Here is a 12,665-nt window from a genome sequence, read left to right as displayed (position 1 = left end):
TGGTATAGGTCTTCAATTTCTAATGGGGGGCGAGACGTAGCCCAGTGGTAAAGCGGTTGCAATATCTGTGTGGACCTTAACCATATAGCTGTAAATAAAAATATGTTGACTGCGTCGTTAAATAAAACATTTCCTTTCTTCAATTTCTAATGGTTACTTGTTTAAAATGGGCTGGGGTGTCATTAAGAAATTCCACAAAATAATGAGGTTAGTGGCACGAGGTGTTTTCAGGTGTAATATATTGCTAAAATGGACTTGATGGTTAACACAATGCAATTAACAAGCATGTTTAACTGGTTCACTGCTGAGAGCCACGATCGTGGCTTCCATAGATACTGCGAAGAGCCACGATCGTGGCTTCCGTAGATTCTGCGAAGAGCCACGATCGTGGCTTCCGTAGATTCTGCGAAGAGCCACGATCGTGGCTTCCGTAGATACTGCGAAGAGCCATGATTGTGGCTTCCACAGATACTGCGAAGAGCCACGATCGTTGCTTTCCTAGTGTATGTTGCAAACCATTCTCCCATTGGATTATTTTTAAGGGGTGTAATGAGAAGACAGTTATAGTGTGACAAAGCGTCCATGAGAGGCAGTTTGTGATTGGCTAAACCCATTATGTTTCAGTGGTTGTATTTACTGGAAATAGCAAGCGACTTTCTACTTTCTAAACGAATACAGGTAACCGTAATGGCCGACGATATATTCGATACGGATAGTGACGATTCAGTCAGATCCTTTTATGGTTTTTATGAATCAGATATCGAGAGTTTAGATGGGTCTAAAGTAGTGTTGGAAATAGAATAAAAATTATTTTTGTCAATTATTTATTTCATATTAAACTGACATGTAAATATTTTGTAAATACCTATTTAATGATACTCTACCCAATTTAGCATTTACTTGTTTGGGCTCTCATTGATGTACAAGGTGGTGTTTACTCTTGAAATTAAAACAAAGATGTCAGTGAACAGGAGATTTGTGACCTTTATTAGAACACTGGTGCAATTTTGAAAGATCAAGAGCTAACATAGGTTTTGATTTTAGTAAGTCGAGAGTAGCTCGTTAATTAGACCTATTTGATGCTGGGGTGTCTCCTTAGGTTGCCCATAGGGCCTGACAGCTTCTGGTCATGGCATGACAACCCAGGGGAGACTCGTGCAGTTCGTGTATATACACCGGTAGGTAAGGCGCCGTGATGTTGTCCCGGGGTTTTTGTTGGTCTTGTCGTCTTGAAGGCGGTGTCACCCAGTGCCCAAGTAGTCCACCAGCAGCAAGTATTTGGGATTGGGTATGGGGAGGCCGGTATTCTTTTGTCCAGCTTCCCCTAGGTGCATTGCAATTGTGTACTCGGAGCCAGTTTTCTTTTGCCCAGCTCCTTGTTAGAGTACGTGCTGGGCCATTAATTGTGGGCGGGTGCATTGTTATCACTAGTCCATGCACCCTATGTACTGTTGCGGTTGTGCGTGTAGTCTGTTTGTTTGGTGTTGAGGTTGTTCCTTATGTCCTAAGTCCTAAGTCCCAAGTCCCTACTCTAGTGTAAAGCAACGGCTAATCAAAGCCACCCATTCCCCCCCCCCCCCCCATCCTTGGATTATAATGAAGTACAAGAAGAGGGGGTGAGGATTATACTAGCCTAGCTAATTTGAGGGGTGTTCCCTTATAGTGTAGGTATTGGTTAAAAAGCCTAGTGCTTAACATATCATATTGGTAGCAAAAACAATTGTCTATTAGGCAATAAGGCAGATTACAGACGTTAAGAAAAAGTTTATGTAAGCAACTGTATACATGTCGTGACTAATAGGAAGTTTCTCCGCTCCCACCTAAGATCCACCTGACTACGGTTTTAACACTCATCTGACATAAAGATTACATGGCTGATAATATCTAATAAGTTAAACTTACTTAATTTCTATCTGGTTTTCAATTTTCTTATCTGTATCTTCGTCTAGAACCCTGAATAACTCACCTTATTTTGCTGTAATAGAGCTTTAATTTACTAATACATAGTGCAGGTGCGGAAGGCAAAGTCGTGAAGATTATTTACAGTATTGCGGTGTCCAGTTAAGGGGATTAACCACAGCAAAAAAATAAAATAAAATAAAATAATAATAATAATAATAATAATATTTAAAAAATCCTAGATAAAGAAAGAATTAATGCATTTATAGGTATATACAAAGTATAGCAGCTATTTGATAATATGACAATAGAGTATAGTCATTTGTCAGTTAATAATAATCTGCTGTCCCCCCCCCCCGTTGATTCCCCGGGATGGAGTGCATAATTGAAGGTCGAGTGCATACATAACTTAGCAGCGAACCAGTTAAAATAGTTAAAATAACAGTAATTGTTCTGCAGGTTAAATGTTGCTGCAATGGAAAAGGACACATTAAAGAAGAAATACGAAGTTTTGAGTTCTCAACATCATGAGCAAACCGTCCAACTACAACAACAAGCAGATTTGATCAAACGCCTTCAACGGAAACTTCTGCTGGTCACCAAGGTTTGTTAGACATTTAATGAACAATAATGAAAGAACACAGTTAATTTGCATTATAGTAAGAGGATTTTAAAATATCCATATTGATTTTGGCTGCAGGTAGTATATATATTTTTTTTATCATCTGTAAATTCGACAAAAATCCAATCAGATGTATGATTTAGTTAATATAAACTAATGAAAATATGAAGATCTTTGTATGTATTCTTAATTTTAATTTTTAATTAACAAAAATAAACTTCTAGAATAATAAATGAGGACATAAAAAAATCATTCGCCTGAAGTTTGATTGCCTCGTGTGAAAGCTTGTATCAGTGTTTGATTCTTGTGTATTGCCAGGAGAGGGAAGGTCTTAAGAAAGTGCTTGATTCCTACGAAAGTGAAGTGACGATGAACGTGGCACAGGCCACAGCTAGTCGCATCGAGCATCTCGGGGAGTTGGTTGAAGGTTATCGGAAACAAGCTGGGGACCTGGAGGCAGAGCTGAGCAAACACTCGGAACAAATGTCAAAAACACAGTCCCAATGCATGCAGGTGACCAGATATATGTCTAATAATATATTTTTTGTTTCGCATTTACGAACTAAAAAAATTAGGTATAGGTATTTACTTTTCCAATGGCAGTCTCGGCGGCAACAGTGTCAATTGTTGTGTTAAAGTTTAACGTTTAAGTTTTGCCTTTAAATCAGTTTCTTAGGTCAAAGAAACACAGTTTATAGTTGAACCTATGGATGTTCATCACTACACCAAACAAGTTTATGGAAGGTGGCACATTTAATTCCACGGAATTCGTGTTGTGTATAATTTCTCCTACGTCATCGGTGTTCATTAAATTTTTGAAAGTAATAGATTTAGGCTTGTGGGAATTGAAAATTTGCATATTGTTATGATTTTACAAAAAAGAAAGGGTAGTGAAAATTGTTTTTTATATGTGTGTAGTGTTTGTTTTGTGTTTTAGTTGCAAAGCAAGTCTCTCGGAGGTGAAGACTCTCAACAGCAGATCCGATCTCAGCAGGACAAGATCAGAGAACTCCAGTAAGTGTTATTTTTGTTTTTTATTTACAGTGAAAAGGCGAGATATAGGTATCACTTTTCTGAAGGTGGTGGCGCCGGTGTCAACTTGGGCATTAAAGTTCAGATCAGTTAATAACAAACTATAATTCCTTTGTCAATGAAATTTCGTTAATAGTTCCATCTGTGGATGTTCGTCATAGTGTACTGAAAGTGTATGGTAGGTGAGAGATTTCATTCTGCAAAATTAAGTCTTGTTCCGAGTCAGGCCCCTAATCTTATCTGAGGTCGAACTCGGGATGGGCGTGTTTGAAATCGTAGTGGTATATGAGGACGTAAAACTAGTTATCTGTGGAATTGTTGTTTAACCTGCATTGAGATGAACATCTGTGGATGCAACTATGAGCGACAAACGAATAATAAGTTTATGGTATGTGAGACATTTAATTCCACAAATTATTTTGTGAATCACATTGTCAAAGTTTAATTGATGGATGTTTTAAGTCTTTTCATCATTTGGATTGACTATAAACAGGTTAATAAAATGTTAAAATTTCAGAGCTTGAATTTGTTGAGGTCAGAGATATTTGGTAGTTAATATTTATGGCTTATCGGTTACATTTTGAATTTTAATTTGTCTGAAACGTAAGTGTGACACCAGATGGGAAAATGTCTACTGTATTTTATTTTATTGCTGTTAGTTCTGAGAAATTTTTTAAAACTAACAGTCATGTTTTATTTTTAGTCAACTACTAGTCTGACCAGAGGGCACTGTCTGTCTGTCTGTCCGTCCCACATATAGTTTTCCGGATGATTTTTTCACAATTACTTGACATATTGAGCTCAAATTTGAGTATATGGCTATTTATCCAGTTTTGACAGAGCTAATGGTAAGACTGGTAGGGGGACATGTATTGTTTTAGCAGTATTCTTAGAATGCTTGTTTTTAATGAACACTAACAACAAAAGTTTTTCAGAACTTTCGTTTTTTTACTAGATTTTAAGTATGACAATCATTATCTTTCTAGGGAAAAGGTTATAATTTTAGAGCAGGCACTTGAGAAAAAGGAGCAAGAGAAAGATATTCTTGAAGCACGTATAGAGCAACGTCATCTACAGGTGAGAGCCAACAGAAATGTTGAAAATATGTATGTAGTGTGCATTTCAGTCAGTCATTTACTGTCTGATTATAACACTGCACAATGTTGAGCTCTGTGGTAAAGCACTCGGTGTGGGATTGATCCCTGTCGTTGGGCCTATTGGGCTATTTCTCGACTGGTATATCAAAAGCTGTGGTATGTGCTATCCTGCCTGCTTGATACTAATGGAAAAATGTTGTTGGTTTTTTCTCTAAGACTATATGTCAGAATTACCTAATGTTTGACATCCAGTAGCCAATGATTAATAAATCAAGGTGCTCTAGTGGTGTCGTTAAACAAAATAAACTTTAACTAAGTCTGTCATTTTAAGGGAAGCAGTCGTCCCAGTATTCATGCCAGTGTTCCATCGCACCTACAGTTGGTACTTGGGAGATAAAAATTGCTTTTTAGGGCGATGTCAAACTTTTAAAGATCACAGTATCAGTATTCACAAGTTAGAAAATCACTTCCCTGTCACTCACTCTTGGTTAAATCTGTGGCAGTGATTTATCACTCTGGTTGATTTCTCAAACATCTGAAAGTCTGTGTATTTTAGGGCGACTATGACCCAACGCGCACCAAGGTTGTACATTTCTCCATGAACCCCGCCCAGCTGGCGCAGGATCAGAGAAGCCTTGACCGTGAGAAGTTGCAGGAGGAGAACGAAAAGCTGAAACAGAGGCTGAAGCTGTTGGAGGAGGGTGGGGGGTGGGTGGAGGATCTCACGATCAGAGTCGACGAGAAACTGCAGGAGCCAGACTCCAGCAAGCAGATAGAAGGTCAAACACTCACTTCCCAGACTTTGTCATTCAAATTTGTAGTTTTAGCATGGGTGGGTCCAAGACTTTGTCATTCAAATTTGTAGTTTTAGCATGGGTGGGTCAAAGACTTTGTTGTTAAAATTTGTAGTTTTAGCACGGGTGGGTCCAAGACTTTGTTGTTAAAATTTGTAGTTTTAGCACGGGTGGGTCTAAGACTTTTGAAAGCAATTGGCGAATTTTATTTTAATTTGGTGAAATAATTTTATGTAATGACTGACATTTAAAAAAAAATAACTGTTGATTTCTGCAATTTTTTAAGTTTAGTAAACAATTTGGCAAATATTTTGGCTCACCCAGAGCTAGCCCTGTCAATGTAGGGTGTGGGGATATTCTATGGTGTTAAATTTGTTTTAATGAGTTAAAAAATATATGGATTATTGACCGTCTTAAAAGATTTTAAAATGAAATTAACATTGTTGTATAGTTGTAATTAGTGATATTTGAAACTAAAAACTGGTGAGGAAAAACAGCTAATCAATGTTACAATGTTATTAGAGTGAAATCTTATAATGTAAGAATATAGAAAAGGCAAGTCATATTTTAATTTCAACAGTTACTTGCTAGTTAGATTTTTGCACTTTATGTTAAATAAATATGATGGATACAAGACAAATTGCGTGTGAGCACTTGCTCTCCTGAACATGAGGTTATGTTTTATATTTATATTTTAAAAAATAATGTTGGTTTTATTTTGTCACAGAAGTGAGATCCCAGCTGTCCAAGGAGCAGCTTAAGAACAAACGGCTGATGGAGGCATTCAAAAAGACGAGTCATGAATTTCGAGACGTGTGTTACCAGCTGACTGGCTACAAGATTGACCTCCCTTCTTCCAACCAGTACCGCCTCACAAGCATGTTTGCTGAGTCACCGAAGGACTACCTTCTGTTTCAGGTATTCAACAAATGAATACAGTCTGACAAGGATTGATCTTTTCACATATACGAGTGTGACATCTCTCTTGTATTATATTCATACAATTTAAAGGCACTGGTCCAGCCGTAGCAATGCAAGTTTGTTCATTTCTTGATGAATGTAAAAATGACATCCACAGGGAACATTACATAAGAGTGTTATTCTTCCACAACCAAAAAGAATTCCAGATAATATATGATCTTCCTTGTGTTTTTATTAATATGTACAGGGCTAGCTCTGGGTATGCAAAACATTTCGCCAAATTATGTCCAAAAATGCCAAACTTAGTTATTTTCCAGCAAATATCAATTATTGCATGATTTTTTTTTCGCCAAATTAAAATAAAATTTGCCAGTTGTTCATAAAATTTGCAGTTGGTGAATTTGGCGAGTGGCAGAGTTAGCCCTGATGTATGTTTTAAATATAACCATGAAGTTGGTCTGTTATTTGTTTTAGGTTCATCTGGGTATGAACCAAAAAAAAGCATGGCAAACTTTTCTGCAAACAGCTTCATCAATTCACACAGTTTGTGTATGGGTGGGTTTTTTTTATACCTCAATACCCCTAAAAGAAATAACAGACAATCCTTAAAGGTTTATTGTTTTAAAGTTGATCTTGCTGTTGGTAAGGAATATTAAATGTTCAGCAGCGGTTGGCTGCTATTAGGCATGTAACACATGCTATACATGTAATCTATGATTTACAATTTAGTATTTAACAATCTGTGTTTTATTCCATCTGGATACATTACTATCACAAGTATCAGGTTTATAAGGTTCAAATTACTTGTTCATTCGATGATTTAGTTGTGTGAACTAAAGTGTTGTACTTGTTTACAATGTACAAATTCTGTCAGTTGTGGGTTCCAGTCTTTGACCTGAATACTCAAAAATATCTAAGTGCATTGTACTCTGCTATAGATTCTTAAAAAATATTTACAGTTAGAACAATAGATTGCCATCTCAAACACCACAGGGTTTACGTGAAATGAGAAAAATTTAAGTTTAAACACAAAGTAAACAATATTAGTGCTTTAACAAACTAGGAAAAAAGGGACCTGTCATCTTGAAATGAGGTACCGAACCCCCATGTCACCCCTTAGATCTTGTGACCGGTAACTACTAGATAGAGGTGACCACTTCATTTGCCCTAATATGATTTTAATATTGACCACTTCATTTGCCCTAACATGATTTTAATATTGACCACTTCATTTGCCCTAACATGATTTTAATATTGACCACTTCATTTGCAGTACATGATTTATCTTTTATTTTAACAACTCTTGCACATTTTTTCCAGCAAAGTCCAAGAGGAGAAATTCAGATGTTGCAGACCGATTTTTCAGAGACTGTTAAAGATCTGATAGAACTCTATTTGTCCAAACAGGACTGTATTCCAGGATTTCTCAGCAGTGTAACACTCGATCTGTTTGGCAGACAGACTATGAATTTGGGATGAGTCGGTATTTTTACAAAGATGCGTTGGCATTTGGAATATTCTTGTACATCTCCATCATGGAAATGTTGTTATGCTTTTTGCGTGCTGCAGTGCAGTGTTCAAAGGAATGGTTATGCATCAAAGGAATGGTTATGCATCAAGTCTCTAACGGATTAGCTGTGCCATGTTAAAATGGAATCATTGGCATGGACAGGACTTTGTAATTGGGTGGGAGAGACGTTCACGTATAAAAACAGAGTACAGCCTCCGGTTCAGGAATAGGGTCCTGACGTTCCACTAGTTTTCCTGATCTAATGGAACCATGCTCCAATATGGCTATGCCAATGGAATACAAATATGTGGATGTGTTCATAAAGGTGTTTATTACATACCTATTCAGTCTTACTATAGCGATAAAGACATTTTCAAACTGTGTGATAAAATTATCTTGTATCACACATATGTGCGATCTGGACTGGAACTTGTAAATGGAGAATTCCCTTTTTATTTTTACTAGTGTAAGCGCCTTTTTGTTACTGACGTCATGTTGTATTTGAAACATTACACAAGATTGCTGCAGAGTATGATTCTTAATGTTAAGGAAATACATGAATGGAGAATTTATTAATAGATTTAAGAAAGTGTAGTTATGACGTTCAATTAAAAACTGTTTTAGTAAAAAAATAAAAGAAGGTATGTAATAAATACAGAACTTCACATACATTGTTATTGCTTTCTCTCTTCCTTGCACTCATTTATTTTGTGCAAGAAAATACCATTTGACTGCCACGCCGTCTCGTGGTATATATTCTTACGCAAAATAAACTTGTGCAATAAATAGGAAGCAAAAATAATGTATGTGAAGTTCTGTATATTTATACCATCCTAACAATTTCTCATTTCAGACAAGTTTCTTAACAGAAAGGTAGTAGTGATAGGCCATTCTGATGAAGAATATTCTGTGATCTATGATGGATATATTCCACTTATGAGTTCATAATTTGATAACAAAAACAATGCAACAACAAAATATGAGTTGGAGCATGAAAAGCTGATGTGAACAATGAAGCAACTTCAGACTATGAATTCCTTCACTTCGTCATCATTCAACAGCTGTCACTGCGTCAATAATTGTAATTTCTCTCTGGTTTATCCCATTTTTAGCAAAAATGCTCAAAACTATATTGTTTTTCTTTTAAAATGACAGCAAAATAAATATTACCACAGAAAAGAGCAGTTTGAGCAATGGTTGGAGATAATTTTATTTAAATGTATAAAATCTGTTATAAGTCTTATGCATGACTTAAATTAATTATGACCAAAATTATACAAATTAGAATTGAATATATTTTATAAAATGAAAATAATAAATGTTTAACAATACCCCAGTGTGTTAGTATTATTTATCCTATAACGTACCCATGATATCCATGTCATAAACCCATGTGATAATTTAGTGTATTAACTTGGTTAATAATGGCATGCAAATTTGCATGGTCTCTAGGTAATGTGTTACAGTGGATGGGTCATTTGTTTACAAGCCAACAAGACCTGTATACCTGAGCTTAACATTTTCAAATATTTGGTTTAAATGTGTGACATCATACTAATTTATGCTAATCATGATGATGTCATATAACCGTTGGTGGTGACTTTAGTATTATGATTTACAAAAAATGTTTTTTAAAATAACCTCGTCTAGTTAATCGGCAGATTAACATAGACTTGTGACAAATCCTCTATGTATGTTTAGGTTCCACGTAACAACTAAACTCTGATTGGTAACTCTTGGTTCTCCTGCAGATGGGAGGAGAGGTAAATGTCTTCACTGTAGACACTTGGCCGTAATGGTTGTGTAGTTTTGTATGAAAGTTGAAGTTTGTTTTGTTTAACGACACCACAAGAGCAATTTGATTTATTAATAATTGGCTATTGGATGTTAAATATTCATAACAAGGCAGGGAACATTTTGTTCAGTGTTGCGTCACAATTCACTGTGCAAGGTTCAGAGATCGCTAGTTTGAAACATTAAACAGTAGTTGCTAATCAATTTTCAATTGACTACAAATATCGCTAATCAAGATTTTGAAAACAATGTTCCTTGCAGGGAATCTTTTATAACCACCATCCCACAGACAAGATAGCACATACCATGGCCTTTGATATGGCCGTTGTGGTGCACAGGCTGGAACAAGAAATAGCCCTATGGGCCTATCGGGGATTGATTGTAGACCAAGAGCTTTACCACTAGACTGTCCAGCCCCAGTTTTGTATGAATGCTGCTCAAATTTCATGTAACTAGGTTTTGTGTCTTACTTTTTCTGGCCTGCATTTAAATGCCAATATGTCTCCTCCCACTACCAACCCTTCATTAAAGGAATAAAATTCGTCATAACCATGATTGCATTTCATTAACAACTGGGCCGTATATATTACACATAATATGAAGCCTGCTGTGTTTGAAAATGTGTTATTTGAAAGTATTGTCAAGATGGGTTTATTGTTTTTGATTCTTAGTGTCTCGCTGTTCAATGGCATGTATAGGACATGGCAGTAGCTAATATTTTGTTTAACTTATCATAGTGTAGCAGTTAGAAATGTGAGGAACGTGTTAACGATAATTCACGAATTGAGACTGTTCCCATGAAAAATGTACTCAAATTCTCTGTCCTGCCTCACAGTTGTTTTAATCTCGTTTAGTACAGACGTTTTGTACACCCACTTTCCTGTGTCCAGCTTCGTTGTAAATAAAGATGGCCTCGATGTTGAAAAGCACAATATAATTATAGAAACGACAATAAACCGATCTGTCTTGAGTGTTTCCTGAAATTCTCAAGCCAAGATAGAGCTGTTTAAAACAAAACTTCACGATGTACAGCACACCCACACACAAACAAAGCTCATATATTTACTAAGCTGTATCTCAAAGAATTAGGATTTCATAGTCTCCATGTACAATTCAAAAGAAAAGACAAAATTTCAAATGCACAACACGTTTTGAAAATACATAATCAAAATATAGTTACAAGCTCTTTAAAACATGAGAAACTGAAGCTTGTACAATAGTATTTAATGTCGTTATACTGTTATATAACTATATTGGTAAATGATGTGCAACATGTTACATCTGTTTGGCAGGCAGTAACGAACACAGTTCAGATTTTAATAAACTTCAGTGTTATCAACTGTTGAGAATCGTAAATGTAGTACAGCATCGGGGTATTGTGTGTGTGTGTGTGCGTGCGCGCGCGTGTGCAGCTATATATTCTGTTTTCAGCTGGGTGGGAGTGGGTAATAACCATCAGTTGGGGATGGGCAATGCCCCCTCCTAACCCCGTTGCAACACCATTGTATTGTGTACAACTAAATTTATTAAAGCATCCCAATCATGTTCGTATTAATGGTGACTGCAGTTTGTATACAGGGCCGTAGCTAGGATTTTTTGTTTGGGGGTGGGGGGGGGGGGGCAACTGAGTAGTTAATAGTCTAACTCCTTAAACAGTCAATAAAAAAAATTCTTATTTCTATAATGCTTTCCGGATTCCCCCCCCCCCCCCCCCCCCCCCCCGCTAGCTGGCGATTATTACACCTAGATCATCTTCGTCAACCAAAGTATTTAACTCCTGCGAAATGCATTAGATATACGGAATGGTACCTAGGCTTGCGAAGATGGACCTAGATTGTATAGTAGCAACCTACATAAACAGGCTCTTATGTAAGAAATAAAGCAGGGGCCTATGCTGCGGTGAACGACGTTTTTATGGAGGGGGTCAAATCGTCATCCACGGAAAATATATTGAACAAACAACGTAAGTTTGATTGAGGGTTGACCCCGAACATCATACACGCGCGCGCGCGCGACCAGCCGCCCACGTTACTACCACAGACGGAGGTACGTATGCGCGCACACACACAAACACAAACACGGCTGATAAAGAAAATAATGAAATTTTTTAGGCTACTCAAAGTTGTATTGGGAATACTAAAATTGGAGAAGTATGAAGAAACAAGGAATTGCAATTTTTATTTCTGGCGATTATTACAATTTTTGACAATAGGAATTACGTAAATGTAAATTTTAAAGTATTATTTTTAGGTTTGGTCATTATTTTGACACTATAGTTCAGTTTGAACACAATTTAATTCCTATTTGTGTGTGAAGGCCATTATAGATTGTTTCATAACATTAAGGTCAAACAATAATATATGTGGTTCCGATATATATAATTAAGGTAGGCCTATAAGTACTCTCAAATCGGTGTTATGGCTGGGGTTTGTTGGGGAGTGGGGGTGGGGTGGGGGTTTAAAGTTTAATTATATTTAATATATTATTTGACCATAACATTAATATAAATGTATTTATGTGATATAGCAAAATAATAAAACACCACGAAAAACGGTCTATATATATATAGGCCCAATGTCTAGTTTGACATCCATCAATAAATACAGTTTAAACAAATTAATATTACAATACACACATAGAAACAGATTGGCACACGAATAAGCTTGTTTCCATGTGTGCACCGACATGTTGTTCAGTGTTTTCAACTTTAGGTCCTACAAAGTATTCGGCTTGAATCTGAGACTTACATGGGTTTATTGTGTGGTAAAATTCGCAAAGAAATAGAGTATGCTTTAAGTTACGGTCCAAATAGTAATCAGAGGCGGATCTAGGGGCAGGGGCCCGCCCCCCCCCCTAAATTTTGTGACAGTTATATTTTTATTATTTATTAATTTTTATCTCCCCTCCAAACCTCCCCCCCCCCCCAATGGATTTTCTGGATCCGCCACTGGTAATATTTATAGGATATTAAACGAGGTTCCATTTCGTATCATGCT

General features: G+C 36.6%; 1 protein-coding gene across 3 annotated transcripts in view; it reads left to right on the top strand.

Moving 5' to 3' along the window:
• The window catches only part of LOC121378949 (mitotic spindle assembly checkpoint protein MAD1-like), a 29,590-nt gene extending 20,384 nt beyond the window's left edge, over positions 1–9,206 (top strand). For 2 of the 3 annotated variants that reach the window (XM_041507344.1, XM_041507343.1), the window contains exons 11-17: positions 2,359–2,503; positions 2,840–3,034; positions 3,459–3,535; positions 4,540–4,630; positions 5,207–5,429; positions 6,172–6,362; positions 7,686–9,206. In XM_041507344.1, the coding sequence (XP_041363278.1) occupies positions 2,359–2,503; positions 2,840–3,034; positions 3,459–3,535; positions 4,540–4,630; positions 5,207–5,429; positions 6,172–6,362; positions 7,686–7,844 (1,081 nt within the window). In that variant the 3' untranslated portion in view covers positions 7,845–9,206. The remainder of the gene's footprint in view (positions 1–2,358; positions 2,504–2,839; positions 3,035–3,458; positions 3,536–4,539; positions 4,631–5,206; positions 5,430–6,171; positions 6,363–7,685) is intronic. The other variant, XR_005958785.1, reaches the window with a different exon arrangement.
• Positions 9,207–12,665: the final 3,459 nt, after the last annotated feature.

The sequence above is a fragment of the Gigantopelta aegis genome, chromosome 8 (genome assembly GCF_016097555.1).
Source record: "Gigantopelta aegis isolate Gae_Host chromosome 8, Gae_host_genome, whole genome shotgun sequence".
Lineage (NCBI taxonomy): Eukaryota > Metazoa > Mollusca > Gastropoda > Neomphalida > Peltospiridae > Gigantopelta > Gigantopelta aegis.
Note: the sequence above shows the minus strand (reverse complement) of the source record. Positions and strands in the feature narration are given on the sequence as shown.